General features: G+C 33.6%; 1 protein-coding gene across 2 annotated transcripts; it reads right to left on the bottom strand.

Moving 5' to 3' along the window:
- Positions 1 to 176: 176 nt before the first annotated feature.
- Positions 177 to 19,286, bottom strand: LOC130657655 (uncharacterized). 2 transcript variants are annotated; one of them, XM_057460661.1, is made up of 7 exons: positions 19,186 to 19,286; positions 9,344 to 9,426; positions 8,035 to 8,299; positions 4,356 to 4,395; positions 4,139 to 4,235; positions 3,430 to 3,633; positions 177 to 1,441 (listed from the first exon to the last, which is right to left on the bottom strand). In XM_057460661.1, exons 2-7 carry the CDS (start codon positions 9,378 to 9,380, stop codon positions 1,434 to 1,436), a joined length of 651 nt encoding a protein of 216 aa, XP_057316644.1. In that variant the 5' UTR covers positions 9,381 to 9,426; positions 19,186 to 19,286; the 3' UTR covers positions 177 to 1,433. The 2 variants fall into 2 exon arrangements, with proteins under 2 accessions (XP_057316644.1, XP_057316645.1); XM_057460662.1 differs by lacking the exons at positions 9,344 to 9,426; positions 19,186 to 19,286 and adding an exon at positions 9,080 to 9,220.
- Positions 19,287 to 21,477: the final 2,191 nt, after the last annotated feature.

The following is a 21,477-nucleotide window of genomic DNA, read 5'->3' on the forward strand; positions in this document are numbered from 1 at the left end:
ACATTTTAATTACTGCAAAAATGTTGAAAAGGAAACCTGAAAAAAAGGGGTTAAATATAAAGACCTTTTTTTGCGTTAGCGTTATCAATGGCAAAAAAACATATTTTTGAGTCATAAAGGGTGTGGGGGGAGGAAGGGCGATTTATAAAGTTTCTCAAGAAAATTGAATTATAAGATACATTAAACAGAAAAATTTTATTTACTAATGTATTTTTGTATTTATAAATTTATTTATCTAGTTTTTATATAATTACAAAGACTAACAAAGATTTTTACAAAATTTGTACCCAGGGCGCATTAATTCATACTCAAGATGAGTTATGTACATTCCGGAGCAGTGTTATTTGTACGTACATAATACGCCCTGGGTATACCCGCTTACAAAAATCAGGCTTACCAAAATTAACAAATATATATTTCAAACGCTTTATTTATAATTTTTTAAATAAAAATATTCTTCTTGCTGGCAAGAGCAACCTGTTAACAACCTGAATCCCAGTTTTCTTTTTAAAATTTTCATTTAACATTAAACCAATAGTAATAAATTTTTTTACAAATCTCTATCACATAATGAAGCAATAGCTAAACACAGTACCACCAGAAAAAGTGGACAAAATAAATTTCCGAAATGATTGAACAGGATGGCCACATATATTTCTCTTCCAAATTGAAGGACTTGACAATAAAACTTTTGCTAATTAATATGGACGATTGTTAAAAATTCTGAAAATTTTGGAGATTAAATAGAGGATTTTGAAGGGTTATAACAAAAGTCAGGGAAAGAAAAGTCGTCAAAAAAATTTATACTTTAAAGAAAAAATTCTGTTAAAAAATCTGAAAAACAACAACAAATTTTAAGGTATTTTATTTATAGGATTTATGAGGACTTTAAATGGACTTTGTCAAAAAAACAACTTAGGATTTACAGAAAGCATGGCCACCCTGTTAAAGATGTTAAGGAAATTGCATATAAATTTTTAAAAAAAGGGACGTTCAGGAATTATTACCACCTTGTCATGATGATGAAAAACTCTTCATTTTTTCTATCACTTGAGACAAACATCAAAGACAACCAGCTATTAGACTATAGAAAATTATTATGAAAGCTGGTAAGAAAACTCGCTTATACAAAAGAACAATATATAACAACAACAAAAATGCGCGCGAAGACAATTTTCATCTTGCAAACCCATTCGCGCGGCTGATTTCGAATGTGATAGAATAGTAGAGAGAGAGTCTTCTTCGTGTGTTGAAAAACCTTTCTTGTTGCAGCGATTTCATGTCTGACAAAACATATTGTAGACCGTCTTCAATCAATATTTACAAAACTGTACAAAAATGTGCATTATTTACTAGCTGTCCTCATATGCATTGCATGATGGGGTTGCTTTGTGATGACTTTCTCATGTGTATCAATACTTCAATTCCTTGAATTAACGACCTATAAAAAAGAACAAAATAAGAACGAGGAAAATGGATTTTACAGGAAAAGTCATAATAAAAGGCATAGCTAGGCGCCTTTGAGCCCTTTATTTGGGCGGTTTCTTTCATTTCTACCGTAACTTTGCTATATCGCCACCTCTCTAGTCTGTTTATCGGCGAAAATCGTGTTGCGTGTTACACCAAGCACGATATACAAATAAAAAATGCGATATATTTTCACCGACTTAAAACAATCACAAATCCAGATTTTTATAAAAAAAAAGAAATAAGGTCTTCGCAACCTCGATATGTCGACAAAGGAACATGCAAAGATCAGAGCTATGGCAACCAAGCCAATTTGATTTGGAAGGGTGGTGTGTTGAAGGTCTCTTTTTATTATTTTTCTCCTATAAATACTTACTTAATATTTACCGAAATATTTTATTTTTATGTTTTCACATGTTAAGATGAACGTTTTATCACATTTTTAATTGTTTGATTCTTCTATACTATTATTACAGTTAACTCCCAGTAACTCGAACCTCCAAGGAACCGAGGAAAATAATTAATTCAACTTAACGAATGTTCAAGTTATCCGAGGTTCGAGTTACCTGTAGATAACTGTATTACTTTATTTTATCTTGCTATTCGTTCTGCATCCTGTCCGTTTTATGTAACAACATAAACAGGTTTACACAAATAAAAAAATAAAAATTTAGTAAAACTGGTATTCTTCTGCGTGCTTCATCAGTAGTATTTGATATGTCGCTTTTGCCTCATCTGGCTAAGAAACGGGTTTTTTTAAGTCGAAGGGAAAAGTGCAACTTTGTTTTAGGTGTTTAGCCTGGTCTGCACATGCGTAGGAAAAATAATAACATCTTCGTCTTAGATGGACTTGAGTCTTACGGTCTTTATATTGTCATTACTTCAAGTGCAGTCACCTTCGTGGGCGAAAACTTTCGTAAATTTCGCGAATTTTGTCCAAATTTGCGAAAGTTTGTGGCGAAATTTTTTGAAAGCATCGTTTCGCGGAAGTTGAACGCGAAAAAAAATTTTTTTTTAATACGCGAAGCTAATGTTTCAGTTTCAATTGATTCGTGAAAGTTTATATCTAGTAAATTGTCTAGGAAAATCGTTTCGCGGAAGTTTAAGGCCTTTGAATATGGCACATCCGCGGAAAAACAGGCCGGAAAAAAATTATTTATTATATACTATGTGAAGTGGAATAATTAAAGTAATACCTTGTTATTATTTTTAGTCGCCGTAAGGCAAATTGCCAACATACGCCATAGCGAAAATTCCCAAAATACGCCACAGCGCAAATTCCAAACATTCCCAATTTTGGCAAATTTTTAAAACCCTTGCGTCCCTTGCGTGTTCGAGGTTGGTGAAACCACAACACAAGTCCACTTGAGAAGAGTATCATCAGCGCACATTATTAAGATCTTAGACATGTGCATTATTATTTATTTAACAAAAAACACACTAAATTTAAAATTTTAAAACTTTACTATTTATTTGTTTATTACAAGTTTAAGAGAGAAATTTAAAAGAGAAAAATTTTAAATACGCATACAGTTTCTTGGCGTGACTTTTTACATATATAATAAATTATATAATTACAGATGTTTATAGGTACAAAAAAAGGTTTATATATTTAAATGTTATGCAAAATGTTTAATGTTTAATAAAAATCTTTACATATTTATTAATTTCTTACATGTCGAGTACAAGCTATATTTACTAAAAAAAGTTTATAAATATTTTAATGAGATGTTCGTCAATTCCGTCATTAAACTTATTGAGGTCACGAATCGTTTTCCTTTACTTAAAAATCAAATCCACCTCCGTCAAAACCGCCACCATCAAATCCGCCACCACCACCACCACCACCACCGTAATCTGAATGGTGATGGTGCATGCTCTCAGACATCATACTACCCAATAGGTAACCCCCCAACAGACCACCTCCACCCGCAAGCATCATATTTCTCGTATTGTTGTTACCTTGAGGTTGCTGTTGTGGTGCTTGAGATACATACACGGGTTGACCGTACATGGGTTGTCCATACATGGGCTGCCCATACATCGGTTGCCCATATGATGGTTGTCCATAACCTTGTTGTGGGTAATATCCAGGTGCTGATGGAGCAGGCTGGTAGGCTGGTTGACCATGTGGAACAACGCCGGAAGGCGGAGGGGCAGTACTACCTGTTGAATGAAAAAGGTGGACAATTACAGAAAAGGTAATCAACAACATAGAAGACAGATAAACATTGTTAACACTAATGTTGCTACTGGCACATAAAACGTCGGCAGTGTAATGTAAAACGGATCGCTTAAAGAAATCAATTTTACCGTCTAGGGCAATTTGAATCTGCAGGGAATCAAAGTGAAAGATTCCACGTCAAATCAAAACATAAGGTTGAGTAGGACAGCTGTGCTATAGAGGGCCACTTCCAACCCCTTCTTATTTTACACCTCCCCCCCGGAATTAAGTTTTAGAACTGAGTATAATGAGAGACGCTTGACCTTGGAAAAGATTTTCATTTCCCTTCCTTGACTAAAATGAGTTATCTTAAAAATTCGAAAAAGGAGGACATTGTTTTAGATGCTACAAAGTAGTAAAAAAAAACTTCAAGACACCGAGTAACAGTTCAAAAAAAACTTATATACTAAATATTATTCCAAAAATTAATATTGAAAAAATTCCTACCAGCTCCTAAGGGTTGACTATATTCCATTGGTGAATATGCTGGAGGCGGGATATTTTCTTGTGCAGGTGCCATGGGAACTTTTTTCGATGGAGGAGCCTACATTGGAAATTAAATTGTTAAACCAGTTCAAATGTTGTACATGAACTAAAAAAATCTTGACAAATAAAACAGCCTTGACACGCAAAAATCTTCAACACACAAAAGAAAACTACTTACAGCAGATGTTCTTGTGTTTTCCAGAATACCAACCCACTCTCTAAAAACATAACAACATAATTTTTACCACATGGTAAATACATGGTTAATTATCATCCACCTGTAAGCAAATTGTTCTTTCGGATATTTTTAGAGACACTCCTTCAAATTTTTTATCGGCTTAAAGAAAAACAATTCATTTAATTATAAATAATCTCGACGTAAGAGAGCAACGGGAAAAAAATTTTATGTTAAATGTTAAAGCTTTGTTGTTAATTTGGAAAGACTTGTTTCACAAATTCAAACAGTAATATTTTTTCCTTTTATTTTTCGGGAGGATGACATTGGATTGGATTCAATGAAATCGGATATCGAAATTATTCAGTCTTGCTTTGATGAATATCGCAGGCTCGACAGATTACTTTTCGATATTCGATTCCACCACATCCAATATCTGTTTATTATCATCATACACAAATCTTTGTTTTTTTGCGAAGCAATTGAGCTTTGCGAGCGAAGCGAGCGAAGCGAAATTGTGGAGCACGTTTGCTACACGCGAGGTATACCAAGAGAATTATTGAGATTCTCAAAATTTCGATAGAAAAAAAATCATATAAAATCAGCGTAAAGAAATAGGACTGATATTTTTGCACATAAAGCTAGGGTATTTTTTTTTCTAATAAAACAAATAAGTTTGGACCGAGGGGTTAAAGTATAAGTTTAGTAAAAATTGCAATAAGTACGGCTCGTACCCCCCCACCCCCGGATTTTGACCCCCCCCCCCGTCTTTTGGTCCGGATTATACGTCCGCCGAACTTGAACACACAAAGAGGAATATGCCGTGAACAAGAAACGGTAGTCGGCATTTTAGACACGTATATTTTACAGACCCAAAATATGCCTTATTTCTTTGTATTATAGCTAATTATGGTATAAATAATTAATTAATTACTTTGCAATTTTGCTTCTAATGCTATTATAGTTGTATTTTAATGAAATATAATAGTATTAAAACGGTTTTTTTCTTTTGAAAAAATTTATTGCTAGTCCTGTTTCTAATCGACTTTACTTGTGTATTTTAAGCTTTTTTGTTGCTGTGCTTTTTCTGGAGATTTTAGTTGGATTGGAAAGCTCCTGTGTAAGGTACCCATTCCTAAAGAAAAATTGAAGTAATTTGTACAATTAAAACGCGCCGAGCTGTGTTTTATTTTATTGTTTCTAAGAGGATGTAAGAATACAATATTATCAATTTTAATTGGTTTTATCCAAATAAAGGTAAGGCTTAATCACACGAAAGGTAGCTAGCTAGAGCTCAGTTTTGTATAAAAGAATTGAAAGTAATTTGTAGAATACATATGGAGAAGCTGTATTACTACCTAACTGATAGCCAGATATAGGAAAACCTGTAGCTAGGGCGCAGACAAAACAAATAGCTCTGGGCGCTAGAGTCAGCTGACCAACCGTTTTTTATCATTTTTTATTTATTATATAAGTAACCTGTTTCAGTAATTAAAAAAATATCCACTTTTGCTATCAAACCAACAGCAATGTAATTGTCAATAGGAATTAGTTTTCCGTACACCCTCCCTGAGAACAAGGTTTAAAACGACATTAAAACATTAAAACTGTCATTAAACAGAACTTCAAGGATGCCCAAGCCGCACCACGTCCTCTAAACGGCGTGGGCATCTTCGAAACTGCTTGTAATTTTAGAACAAGGGTGCTGATAAGCTGCATACGCCGTATAACGTGCAGGCGTTTTTGGGCAAGTTTACCGTTTTGCAAAAAAATTGAAGTATTCACCCGAAAAAACCTGCATAGACCATAAAGTAAACTATGTGGTAGTAAAGTTCTTAAAAGAACTGTTTTTGATGGTTTTTGATAAAATTTACTTGATAAATAACTTTTAATTTTTATTAACTTCTTTCTCTTAAAGCATCTTTTTCCAACTATCGTCCACAAGGTATGTTACAAGGAATTGAATTTTGAAAATGCTCCAGGCAAGTTCGGGAAAGTGCGGGCGGTTTTGGAAGACAATCACTAATTTAAGTTGCCCGAAAAAGTTGCCCGAACTCGCCCTTATATATGTGGCTGTTTGCAGCTTATTGACACCCTCTTATTTTAGAATTCTCAGGAATAATAGACCAAGAGAAATTACATCACAGTTTTTTGTTCACCACCCACGTGTGTTTAAGAACAACCCACATAACAAAGTTCATTATTTTTTAAATTATTTGTGTAAAAATTACTATTTCATTCACGATAAACCATTTGTCAGTCATTTTATTCGCCCAACAAAGAATCCTATCCAAGGTGCTTTTCTATTAGTGCTGAATTTAATAATTGACATGGTTCAGCATAGTTTTTAAAAGGGTCTGATTGCAAAATATGATTGCCAAAGTTCAGCACTTGTAATATTTGTGTATTTGTGTACTCAGCTTCTAAAACACACACAAGAGACATAATTTCCTCTGGGTGATTACATTAATGTTGGTTGAAAAAAACCCGAATGATGAGAAGCATATGTTTTTAAATGGGTCTAGGACAATAAACTTATTTAATTTCCCTTGGCCTTGCATCAATCAAATTTTGAAAAAATAAACACTTCTAAAATTGTTTTGTCAGATTTGGAAACTGTTGGTATGGTTGGAACTTTGCGTATAAAATTAGTAAAGTTGCCAAATTGTTTAGTTTTTTTCTTTTATACTTTTCCGAATTAACCTTAATTATTTATAAGATGAAAAACAGTGCTTTTAATTCCATTGACTTGGCCATCCCTTAAAGGCACTGGAAGCTTCACTATATGAAAATGTTTTCTTTTTCTTTTAGATTGTGTACAATGGGAGTGAGTGATGTAATCTTCTAATACGTGTGGTGAAAAGAAGGCGAATCCGTTATTGTTTTTCTGCCCAAATTTGAAGCTATTTAATAAATCTTGATAAAGTTAAAAAACTGTTTTGATTTGTTTGTTTTTGTTTTAATTGTTTCCCGTGAGTTTTCGAAATTCGTTCCAGCAGATTCTGTGGCTTCTACTGCCGGTATTTTTACGTGAAAAAAATACTGTTTTGTTGTGAGGTCATTTACGAAATCGTTAACGTTAGGACCAACTTCTGCGGGTAGTACAACTCGATGTATCACATATCTTTCGGAATACTGCTAAAAGTGTAATTTTGTATTGCGCTCTTTACTTTTACCATTCTGTGGGAAAAGGCGGTACAAAATTTTAACACGCGTTATTCGTTTTTGTTAGTTTCGCGTAATCTAATTTTCTCGCACATTTCGAAAAGAATATCCCACGCACATCAAATACTCGCGCAGTCTATTCGCAAAAAAACTGTTTTTGAGCAACGAATTGTTCCGCAGAGCGTTCATTTTCCTACCTCCTCCCCAGGGTTCTTCTATATGATATTCAATTTTGATGTATTTCGGAAGATGTTAGCGCCAATTAAACAAGAAGCGCTAGGGACAAAGTATTGGATAGTTTAATTTTGCTTGCAACTTGCGAAATGCTTCGCAACCTTTTTTTTAATTTCTAGGTTTGAGTTCAACAGGATAAATCTCCTTTCACTATTATATTATAAGATTATAAATGCAAAATATTATCACATGCCAAAGATTATCAACTGCAAAAGATTATCAAATGCATTAAATGCATACGTGTTGTTTCATAACGAAGCACAAGAAAAGACTAGAAACAAACCTGCATTCACTTTCTGATGGTGCAAGAAAGATGTGTGTTTTGTGCTTTCCAACTATAGCAAATAGTGCTTCAACATCACCTCGTCCTTTTGGCAAATTTATGGTTCCACCACAATCAAATCCAACATCAATTCTTTTACAATCTAGACGCATGTTTATTCTCAGTTCAGCAGTAGCGTTTGTTGTTTTCTCGTATATAGACAGCTCCCCATCTCGATATAAAACACAATGTCTTTGTTTCCAGTCTTTCCAAAAAATTCCACCTCCTGAAAAAAAGAAGACAAAGTAAATAAAGAGAGTGTTAAAGACGTTTTTCTTGACACATGATTCAAAGTTTTTAATCTTTTAGTACTCTTTAAATTCTTTATGAACCACCACAAGAAATAAACCTGTGAGCCTTAAATTAGCCAAAAAAAGAAACAATTTACTAAAGCAAAGTTTCATCCTAGATTTAAATATTTCAGTATAATCTTTGTTGGAGCAACAAGGGAGTTAAATAATATAGAACAAACAAAATGATTGTGGAATTGTGTGTATTTGATCTGAAATTATTATGCAACTGCTGGAGCAATTAAATTATGACATTAAAAAAATTGTAGGATTATAGTTATTGCAGTTTAATAAAAAGTTAAAATAGAAAAATTCCTCTCTTAAAACTTTTATTTTTTTATTGTTATAATGGTTATAAGAGAGGAATACAATTTTATAAATTATAAGAGAAAAATAAACAACTTTTACTCCCAAAATATTAAAAATAGTCCAAAAAACTTAAGCCTCTAAGCAAACTTTAGGTTGTTTATAAAAAAAAAATACCTAAATATTTTTATTCTTTATTTTCTAAAAGCACTTGAAAAATCCTTTCTTTGACATGCCTTATAAAAACACAGCCACTCAAAAAAAATGGATGTTTAGAATTAGCAATAGTGATGACGCTGGACCAATTTAAATGCATATCGTGAGAGTGGTATAATATACTTGCCCTCTCCTGCTAAACAAAAAGACACACAATTTCAAAAACACATGATGTATGTATATATAACAATTACCTTGTTTTTCTAACCATCCACTTTTTAATGTACCCATTCTACTTATATTTATTTTCTAAAAGCACTTGAAAAATCCTTTCTTTGACATTCCTTATAAAAACACAGCCACTCAAAAAAAATGGATGTTTAGAATTAGCAATAGTGATGACGCTGGACCAATTTAAATGCATATCGTGAGAGTGGTATAATATACTTGCCCTCTCCTGCTAAACAAAAAGACACACAATTTCAAAAACACATGATGTATGTATATATAACAATTACCTTGTTTTTCTAACCATCCACTTTTTAATGTACCCATTCTACTGAGGAAGATGTTGAGCTGGCTAATATTTTTTATATATTGACTAAAATATATATACTATATTAAAATAAATATAAAGCAGCAGCACCTAAATAATATGAAGAAAAAATAATTCACCACCAGATGGTCACAACCTTATAATAAACTATACACGTTATTATAAGACATGCTTTGAGCAGAAGATAAAAAACTATAAAGGGAATTTTAAATAGAGAAGCTCATTTAATTAAAACCGTAATATCTGTCTTATTAACCTTTGAGGAAGTTGAAAGTTCAAAAGGAAATTTAATGACGTGAACTTTAAACTTGGGGGAAAACCAAACGATTGTATAAATATGAAAGATTAACAATAAATTATATAAACATAAAAAAGTTTGATTTTGTTTAATTAAAAAGCACATTAACAATTAAATTTGATGACTTCAGCAAATTCTCAAAAAAAAAAACATTACACAAGATAAATGGTTTAAATTAGGGGGAAGACAATTTTTTTTAGAAATTAAACAGCTTATTGTTCAGATTAAAAAAAGAATGAGTCGAGGTTGCTACAAAAATTGTAAACAAATCACAAAACCAGAGTAAAAATAAAGGATTATAAGTCAAGATGAACACATGTCATTGTGTTAAAGCTTTAGTGTCTTTAACATTACATATACATCATGCTTAATAGAAGAGCTTAAGTATGCTTTAAAAACCTAGCAGTGTCATTTTAAACCAGTATATTTTGTGCTGCAGGCAGATGATTCAACCCTTCCTGTTTAACTTTCGTCCATAACTTTTTATCCGCTTATGGTTATATTCTGTTACTTTTGGCTTAAATTTCATTTAACTGTCACCACGGCAACCAATTTTTGAGTTGAGTGAAATTTTCCAGTTTCTTTGAAAAATTTTTTTTCTCGGTTTTATCTTTTGTTATGTTTTATAAGCTTTAGGGGACTCCGTGGTATGTGATGATACATTATTTTTTTATTTGTTACATTAGTCCAGGGAAGTCAAATTTGAGGAGGCTTGAGAACTTTTCTTAAGAACTTTCAAGCTTTTTTAAGAAGAAGACAGTATTTTATATAAAAAAGAGAAGATTTCAGGAGATAGTTATATTTTTTCTAAAAAATTTAGAATATTTGAGGATATTTGAAAGGTTAAGCCACAAGGGAAGAAGAAATGCATTTAGAAATATAGAATGTAATGGTTTTGCAAAAGGAAAAATTGAGGAGAATTAAGGAGAAGTTGTTAAAAGTCTACTTTTAAAGAATATTTGAAGACTTTTGAGGAGATTTTAAAATTGAGGGGAGTTGAGGAGTTTTAAGGAATCAATTACACAAATACTTTATAAATCATCATCATCATCATCATTCTTGGCTTAACGTTCGTTTTCCATGCTAGCATGGGTTAGACGGGGTATATTAATGACCCTCTTCCAATCTGATCTAGACTGTGTTAGATCTAAACTCAACTTCCTCTGTATCAAGTCTGTCCTTATAACCTCCTGCCAAGTCTTTCTTGGTCTGCCTCTGGGCTTTGCCCCAGGAACTATCAAGTTTCTACACTTTCTTACCCAATTATCCCCCTCCATTCTTTCCAAGTGGCCCAGCCAATTCAATCTTCTTATCTGGATAACATCTTTAATTCTACGGAGACTTAGCCTGCTTCTTAGCTCATCTGAACTCTTTCTGTCTCTCAGACTGGCGTTACACATCCACCTAACCATTCTCATATCATTCCTTAATAAACGGTCAAGATCTTCCTGCTTCACTGCCCATGTCTCACTACCGTACAACACAACACTTCTTACACAGGCCTCAAACAACCTACCTTTTAACTCAATTGACAAGACTATGCTAGTCAACAAAGGAAGTAACTCTCTGAACTTTTTCCAAGCAGAATATATCCTGCAAGTAACACTTCTTCCAACACCCCCTTCACTGCCCAACATATCACCTAAGTAACAGAAGTTCTCAGCTATCTCTAACGAGCCACTGTTGTACATCATTGAAGCTGGAAATACTTCATTCTCTATAATCTCACCTTTGCAATGCTTGCATACAAACTGAATATCAGCTCTTAACCTTCCACCAATACTATTGCACTTCCCCAATGCTTGCAAGTCTGTCAAAAAATTGAGTTACTACCAACCCCTTTCCTAACTACAAGGTCACACTTGGCTGCAATGCTACTAATCATGACTTTTGACTTTGCTGTGTTCACCCTTAGCCCTTTCTCTTCTAGTCCTTTCTTCCACTTCTCAAACTTTTCAACTAATTCTTCCATCGACTCTGCTATGAGAACCAAATCATCTGCATACAATAACTCCCATGGACAACCTGTTCTGAACTCCATCGACAGCGCTTCTAAGACTAGAACAAACAACAAAGGACTAAGTACAGAACACTGATGTGTACACTAAATTCATCACTAAGTGAATCGGTAATCCTGACACGACTTCTAGCATTGCTGTACATAGACTTTACTATCGTAACTAGCCACTCATCCACACCTAATTTTCTCATAGCCCACCAAATAACTTTACGTGGCACTCTATCAAAAGCTTTCTCTAAATCTACAAATGCAAAATAGAGATTCTTTCTCTTTCCTAAATGCTTTTCCTGAAGCTGTCTGAGTAAAAATATTGCATCTGTAGTGCCACGCCCTGGAACAAAACCAAATTGCATCTTATCTATATCAATTCGTTCTCTAAGTAACTTATCAATCATTCTTTCAATAACTTTCATTACTTGATCAACCAACTTCAAACCTCTATAGTTACCTCTTTCTAATGCATCACCTTGCCCTTGAAACAATTCACTATTACACTCGACTGCCACTCACTCGGAATATAGCACCATCCTTTGTAATCTGATTAGCAAGACTCATAATAAGCTCAACTCCAATATATCCAGATGCTTTTACCATCTCTGCAACAATACCTGATACTCCTGCAGCCTTGCCAATCTTCAATTTCCTAATAGCCTCCGCTATCCCTTCTGTCTTGATCTGCATAGCTGGGCCTTCTACAACATTATCATCAGACAAATTATCCTCGTCCCCCTCAAACTCAGTGTTAAGCAACCCCTGTAACAATTCTTCCAAGCTACCCTTTTCTCCTTCTCTGTGCTAGCCCAAACTCCTTCATTATTACGTATACACTTCTCACCTACAACATCTTGATTAGTCTTCTTCATTTTCTTTGCTATCTTGAATACCTCACTGCGCTGGTCCTCCCTTCTTAACACATCTGCAAATCTGTTTCTCCCTGCTTCTGATTTTGCCTTATACACTGCTGTACGAGCACGACCCTTAGCTTCTAAGTAAATATTTTTACTACCACCTGACTTCATAGATAGATAGATAATTTATTTGTTAAAGAAGGTTAGTTACAATGGCAGTTAAAAAACTGATGTGGACCTCCTGAAAATATAAAATTTAAAACAATACATTATATGTACAAATACATGAAATTAAATAAACTTTACATAAAACTCTACAGTTTAATAATACTCATAAGCATCATCTAGTGCTTTACCAGAAATAAAGGTTTGAAACTGAATTTGATTCAAAATTGAAACGTCTTTTGTTAGGTTTAGTTTGAAGGTTTCATACAATTTCCGTTTTATATCATCTGCTAGATTGTTCCACAATACCAAGGCTCTATAAGGAAATGATGTTTTACATCAAATAGTTCTAAATTGTGGCTGTTTGATGAGCATATTTTTTCGAGTACAGCGAGTGGTTGATCGTTTTTCAACTAGAGATGATAAAGGAGATGGTGGCAATTTGTTGTAAATGTTTATGTTAAACACGCAACATGTCTCTTGTAGTACCAGCTAACTTGTTTCCGGTTAAATGTTTTAAGAACAGTTTCATCGCTCACATTCCTTTTGATTCTACCGATGAACCTGGCAGCTTTTAAATGAATACTTTCTATTGGTTTCATAAGCGTAGACGAAGTGTTACCCCAAACACTTATACCATACAGCACAGATGGAAGTATTCCACCAAAATAAATCGATTTTAAATCACCAGGTTCCATAAACCTCATTGAGTATAGCTTCTTTACCTTTGATTGAAAATCTTTACATAATTTATGTACCTGGTCATTCCAAGACAGTTTATTGTCATTCCAAGACAGTTTATTGTCAATGATAAGACCAAGACATTTTGTGGAGCTGGTAACACTAATTGTATTTACATTCAATTTAAAATGTGGATATGGACTGATGAACTGTTTACGAAACATAAACATAATTTCTGTTTTACCTGCATGAATATTGAAGCCGTTCAGAGAAGCCCACTTGCTAACTTGATTTAATACTCTTTGGATTTCAAAAAAAGCTTGTTCACAGTACTGTATCTGATCAGCACCAAATGCTTTATCTGCTTTGACGCTGTTTTTAAATGATTTTTCATACAACTCATAGGAACAATCGATGGTGTCAATACATGGAGTTACTCTATATATATGTGCTGTATGCTATGGTCAGGTGAAAAGTTGCCATTTAACCTCTTGCCAACAGTTGCAAAGTGATGATTAAGTAAATTTGCCTTGGCTTGGTCATCTGAAATTATTCCAAGTTGTTCATCTTTTAAAGTAGCAATTCCACAATTTCATCTCTTACCCTGAAAATCATTTACAGTTTTCCAGAATGACTTACTACTTGATACACCATTAAACTTTTCTTTCCAATAATCCTTTTCTGCAAGACGAACAAGGTTTGTACATTTGTTCTTCAACTTCTTATATGCCTTCCATTCTGTTGAGCCTTTTGATGTTTTACAAACTTTTAAAAGCAATTTGTGTCTGTTGTTTAGTTCTTTTCGTATTTCACCATTATCCATGGTTTTGAATTCTGTCTCACCCTAACTTTTCTGACAGTTACATGTTTTGTTACAATCGATTTATAGAGGTGTTCCCAACACCAAAGTAAATCATCAACATCATCGAAAATAGAACAAATCTGCCAAGGAACATTCTCAAAATCTTTTATTAATTTCGATTCATCAAGGCATTTTGACACTTTGATGAATTTTGGTGTTTGCTTTGGTTTTTTAAAATTAAGTGATGTATACACCAAATGATGGTCACAGATACATGGATCGTAACATCCAGTCAGAGAAATATGAGATTTGCTGAAAAGTTGCGTTGTTATAATGAGATCTATTAGACTGCTTGATGTATCTGTTATAATGGTTGGTTGTTTAATTAAGTTCACCAAATTAAAACTATACAAGGACTTTGCAGAACTGTTAGTTACCGCATTGTCAGTTTTGTTTAAGTAAGGCAAGTCATAGTTGAAATCTCCTAAAATAACCATGTTTTTACGTTTTGGACACACTGATTTCAATATTGGGACCCATTTATTTAAGAATTTCTTTTCACTTGGAGGTCGATAAATACAAGCTACTAATGCCTGTTGAGAATTCACAAAAACATTTAACCAGATGGATTCAATATTTACAATTTTATCATCAAGTCTGATTCTGATACATTTAAATCATTAGAAATGTACATTAGACAACCTCCCCAGTGGTCTTTGCCGTTGTTCCGATCCTTGTGGTATATTTTATATCCTTCTATTGAGATTTCCAAATCACATATTTCCGTTGATAAATGTGTCTCAGTTATGGCAAGGATGTCAAAGTTAACTTCATTTAATAAAATTGCTGGTTCATGAAGCTTTCTTCACAGTCCATTTATATTTACATGACCAATAACTAAACCATTGGAACCAGAAAGGTTTCCAAACAGTTGATCATGAACAATAACCATGTTAGGATACCAGTTTTTAAAGTAGATAAGTGTTTGTGATTAATGTTCTTCTTTGTAAGATCCACATCCATTACAAAATTCAAGCTGGTAAGACTGATAATTTGCACCAACTTTGGCTGTGTCAACACTTTCACAGCAAGTGGTTAGCTGTTAGGACTGCAATAACTGGATTTAGCAGCCTTAACTGTTCACTTTGTCTACATATCATTATATACCCTTAAGCTCGGGGACCTAGAAATAGTGTGTGTGCTTTTTATCTGTATTTTATTCCACTCTTTCCAAAGTTTCCTCTTTTCCTTTATACACTGGTCAACCTGATTATTCCACCCCCAGGTCTGTCTATGTCTAGCTGGTCCTTTCGTCCACTCCTAGGTATCATCAGAAGCTTCTAGACGGCAATTCTTCAAAGTATTCTAAGTACTTTCAACATTGTCACTATCACAATGACCATTGTGGGCTAATGCTGAACTTTTGCACTAAATTGTCTTGCTACAATCTCTTCCTTCAGCTTCCAGACTTTACGACGGGGCCTATACTTTCCCTTGGCTTCTTTAACACTTCAATATAATATCACAAACCACCAACCTATGCTGGGAAACACACTCTTCCCCCGATATAACTTTCACGTCCTTCACCACTTTCTTGTCTGACTTTCTAACCAGAAAATAATCTATGTGTGTCTTACAGCCACCTGATTCATATCTTATCAGCCTACTCTGTCTCTTACTGAATGATGTATTGCAAACCACCATGTCCGTTGCTATTCCAAACTCAAGCAATCTCTCCCTTTCCTTATTTCTGCTCCCAAATCCATAGCCTCCATGCACACCTCTATAACCTTCAGATGACTTCCCAACATGACCATTAAAGTCGACACCCACCATAACAATTTCAGTGTGTATAAACTTTGATGTGACTGCTATTAACTCATCTAAAACTGATCTTTATCTTCCTCACTGAGCCCACACTGTGGAGCATAAACTCACAGAAAAGTGACAATCCTATTACCTATCAAAAACTTTATCACTATAATACGACTATTAACACGCATAACATCTAGGTGGATCCAATTAGGACCCACTCTCTACCAGACAACTCTGTTCATCATTTTCATCATTTCTTTATTTAACAAAATCTTTTTCCTGTAGCTATGGGGTGTTTTCTTTATTAACAAAGTGTGTGACAAAGGGCATAGTTTGCAAAATAGTCTGACTTTGCAAAATACACTTGAACTGGATTAATAAATATGGGTCCTGTAGTTGAAATTGAGGGCTTTGTTATCTTTTGCTATTTGTATTTCTATATGCATTTAGTCATAATTTGATCAGAGGCTACAGTACAGTCCAGATGTAAGCGTACGCGTACGCTCAACTTGCAAAAATAATTGCTTTCGTTAAAAAAAACAATAGGATAGCGAGTTCTATTCAAATTGTGCGAAAATAATAACTTCGTGTTAAAAACAAAAGCATAGCAAGAAACATTGTTTAAAAACAATACTCTGCGCGAGAAAAAATTAAACGCGAAGGCCATTGAATTTTAATTTTTTTTAACAACGAAACTAATTATAGTAACGCGATTTTAATCTGATATATTTAAAAAACACTTTTAAAAAAAGCTCTTTTAAAAAACAAGAAATGCAATGATCTAAATATTTTAAAAAAACTAATGCTACTTTTAAAACTTTTAGTAATATTTCTTTATCGTCGAAATATATTTTTTAACATGCGAAACTTTTAAAAGTTCTTTTTATAAAAAGCAATGTTTAGCAACGCAAACGGAAAAACCCTACGTTCAGGACTTTTCCCTTCGCAATAAGATTTCGAAAACAAATTAAATTTTAATACCAAAGAAAGAAAAAATCTAAAAATATAACTTTTGACGTTTTATAGTATCACGCTACATTTTATTGTTAAAAACATTGTCTTTGTTTTTTTAGCGCGCAACAGCTCTATCTCTTAAAAGATTTAAACAATGCATCTCGCTGTCTATTTAGTTTTCGCGCAAATCTTTTATTTTATAAAACTATCAAATAATGGCTCGCCGTGTCACATTGATAGAGTTCATAACGAAGCTTTCCTATCGCCGTTCTTCGTTCTTTAACTTTCTAAAAAATCATTTCTATCGCCGTTCTTCGTTTTTAAACTTTTAAAATGCGATCTAAATAAACATTTCTATCGCCGTTTTTCGTTTTTAAACTTTTAAAATGCGATCTAAAAAAACATTTCTATCGCCGTTTTTCGTTTTTAAACTTTTAAAATGCGATCTAAAAAAACATTTCTATCGCCGTTTTTAGTTTTTAAACTTTTAAAATGCGATCTAAAAAAACATTTCTATCGCCGTTTGTCGTTCTTATACTTTTAAAATGCGATCTAAAAAAACATTTCTATCGCCGTTTTTCGTTTTTAAACTTTTAAAATGCGATCTAAAAAAAACATTTCTATCGCCGTTTGTAGTTTTTAAACTTTTAAAATGCGATCTAAAAAAACATTTCTATCGCCGTTTTTCGTTTTAAACTTTTAAAATGCGATCTAAAAAACATTTCTATTAAAATTAAAGTTTCATTCTTTGTTAAAATATAATAATTTCTATCTCTTAAAAGCTTTATTTAACCCGCGCAACCAACAATGCCTTCTCGCTAGTTTATTTAGTTTCCACGCAAAACATTTGTTTAATAAAAATATTAAACAATGGCTCTTCGTGTCACATTGATAGAGTTGATAACATTTGCAATTATGCTATTGGGAATAGTTATGTTAACACTATTAACAATAGTTACGCGCAGTTATAATAAGCTATTTTTTCTTCGATAATCTTTTGTTTATTACGCGCAAGTTAATGACTTACAAGACTCGCAAGATAATTAATAAGAACAAAAGACAAACAACTACCGCCTCCAAGAAAAAGGTGTGAAACTTGAGCGTACGCGTACGCTTACATCTGGACTGTACTGTAACTCCTACCGGGTGTATAAATTTTGGTTGGTAACATAATAAATAATAAATTATTAATTTTTTCTGCATGTGTTTTTGAATATATACATCTAAAACAAAAAACTGTGATGTAATTTCCTTGGGTCTTTAGTGTAGACCACTTTCCACGCGAAGAGGGTGTTGATAAGCCGCAACCGCCCGCAGATATACGAGCAAGTACGGGCGTCTTTTTGAATTAAAATGATGGTTATCCACCGAACACGCCCAAACTCGCCCGGAACATTCCCGAAATGCAACATCTTGTAACATAAACATGGCGGATGACAGTTAAAAGAATGCGTTTGAGTTTTTAAAATTTATATATATGTAAGTTATTTATAAAGTAAATCTTATTAAAAATCATAAAAAACAGTTCTTTTAAGAACTTCGCTATCACTTAGTTAGTCCATTTTAATTTTTATACTTTTTTAAATAATTCTTCAAGAGTCATTTGTGGTAAATCTTTTTTTTTTCAGGCACTGTTTGGGACTATGCAGGTTTTTTTGGGCAAATACCTGAATTTTTTTTCAAAATGCCGAACTCGCCCGAAAACGCTCGCACTTTTTACGGTGTATGCAGCTTATCGGCACCCTCGTTCCACGTGACATAGTTGTTTTGATTTCATTTTGATAACAATGGGCATACATGCACTTTTGTGTAGGTAAAAAAGCAGGACTTGCAAAGGGTAAAATGGTTATTAATGCAAATTGAAGATTTCCTAGGGTAGCATGCATAAGATCCAAGATGAACTGGATTTAATTTTTAATTCTTCTAATTTTTCTAGCTACAGAAATGCTTGCGCTTGTGAAAAAAACCCGCAAACATTTTAACTTTTGTAAACATTGGCAAGTCATCTAGCTAGCTAGCTATAGGTAAAAATAATAAAAAATATTAGTAACAAATACAAAAAGCAACATCTTAGGCAAAATCGCAAAATATGACGGACAGTGCATTTACTTTCACTTTCTTTGTGCTAGCTTTTCGTGGTGCTAGCTTTTAGCTACTATACTAGACTACTGGCTGGAAGTTATAAAAATGCATCGATTTTAACATAAAGTGAGCTACTTACAACGGATAATCACATTATTTCTGATCAAAAAGTTAACTACACTGTACATCCCATAGCAGAGTTTAGCTACTACCAGCTTCCTGAACCGCGTCCGACCTTCCAGGTTCAAGCGAATGCTTATTAACTTTGTTTTGCTGATTCAGTAAAAATAAAAACAAATAAAACTTAATTAATAAAATACTGACCACTATCTAACTCTTTTTATATTAAGAAATTAATTGTTTTTTGCATTTTATGCAAATTATTTTCACTTATAAGACCATTTAAAAACTATTGTAATACAACATATTGTAGTAATGCACTTTCTAATTGAAATTAATATGTACTTAATATAACTAAAGTGTGTCATTATGGTTTGGCAGCCATCTGTATTTACAAAATGGCTTCCAATTAGGACGGATGCAACAATGCTTTGGCTTTGCCGCTGGGTTTCCTAAACATCCAACAGATTGATTAATTTAAACCCATTTTTCTATATAAAAAAGTTTTTTAGGTACCCATTGTTCTGTTGCCCTTTTACCCAGGTTATTCTTTCTCTTGAAATGGTTTCTAAACCTCCTTATAAAAGGTTATCTCCACTACCAGAGAAGACTGAGGAGGGAGAGGGGCGGAGCAACTAGAGAATACCACCCGTAAAAAAATTGAAACTATGTAACTCAACAACGCAACAACGCACCTACTCAGCAATACAGCAACGTAGATGCTCAGCTACGCAGCAACGAACGCAGCTACTCAGCAACGCAGCAACGTGGATGCTCAGCTACGCAGCAATGCAGCTACTCAGCAACGCAGCTACTCAGCAATACAGCAACGTAGATGCTCAGCTACGCAGCTACTCAGAAAAATAGTTGAAAATGGTTTTAGTAGTGCAGAGGGATCTGAGCAAAAGCTTTGTTTTTAAAATTAAACCAGTTTAAAAAAAACATTATATAGCAATATATAAATGTTTTTTAATAACTAAAAATATTAAATGAATAAGGAAACTATTTAAAGAACGAAAAATTTGTCATTACGAATGTATACACTATGAGGCTAAACTGTAGAATCATGAAAGCGACGAAATGTTTAGTGTAACAAACCAACTTAATATGTTTGTTGATATTTTACTTCAGTTTAACTGACCAACTGTGTGTTAATCTAGAAATAGTGAGTTTTGCGTAGCTGAGTGCGTAGCTGCGTTGCCGCTGCTATATTTGTTAGTTTATTTTTTTTATTATTGCGTTGCTGCGTTGCAAAGTTTTATAGTCTCAATTTTTTTAGTTCAGCCAGAGGGACAAGTTTGGGGGATTTAAGTTTCAAGGTCTGATGTTTAATACTATCTGGTGTCCTATCTGGTGGTTTCTTCCAAACTATACCCTTCTATCTTGGAAGATGCTTTATCCAAAATGCCATTCCGTGGTTTAAAATTTTAAAATTAACTCCTCTTTAAAATACTTCGGCATTAAATATGGCTTCCTTTAGACGCACTTATTACCCAGATCCCCGATTTACCCAGATTTTATTGGTAATTGAGCAGCAGTGTCATTAAACTGCTCCAGCTCCGTTGGTACATCATAAATGACAGATGGATCGTATTCAGGGAACTCTTCAACCACAGATGTTGCATGATTTTCTTCTTTTTTATCATACACTATGAATGAGAAGCTCTTGATTTGGTTTAAATTTCTCTGCAACACGAGGCCTTAACCTATTTGGGAAACATATTTTACGAATAGAATCAATTAAACGGACTCGGTTTCGACATCATTAATGTCAATAAAATCGTACTTCATGATCCAAGAAAAGTGTATCGTGACAATAAAGATTTCCAGGATACATCTGCAACATTGCCACTAATGACGGATAGGATGTGCTACAGGGCAACAAGGTTTTACGTCAATCCATGCAAGTACATGACGGATAGTTGTTTTCGTCACCCAAACAAACCGTGTAGTTATCAGCCAGGACAGAACTTCGTACCAAAAAGGTTTTTTTTCAACAATCACAAAAGGAGTTCCGGACCAAAGGATTTGTTGGGGTGACTCCTTGTTCTTGATATCTTCGAAGAGAATCTTGTGATTTTTTAAATTAATATCTGAAAAATTAAGTTGGTAACACATTTTCTTTTTTAAAGAAGACTACTGCTTTTTGTTTCTCTTGGTCAAAAGATCAATCTTTTTTATTATATCTTAAAACTCACCAGCAACTCCGAATGATTTATCTTTTTAAACAGAGAAATAATAATGATTTTATCTCGAGATTTCTAACTGCTACATCGACATCTTTCATGGATTCGAATATATATTTCTGTTT

Source organism: Hydractinia symbiolongicarpus, chromosome 9 (genome assembly GCF_029227915.1).
Source record: "Hydractinia symbiolongicarpus strain clone_291-10 chromosome 9, HSymV2.1, whole genome shotgun sequence".
Classification (NCBI taxonomy): Eukaryota; Metazoa; Cnidaria; class Hydrozoa; order Anthoathecata; family Hydractiniidae; genus Hydractinia; species Hydractinia symbiolongicarpus.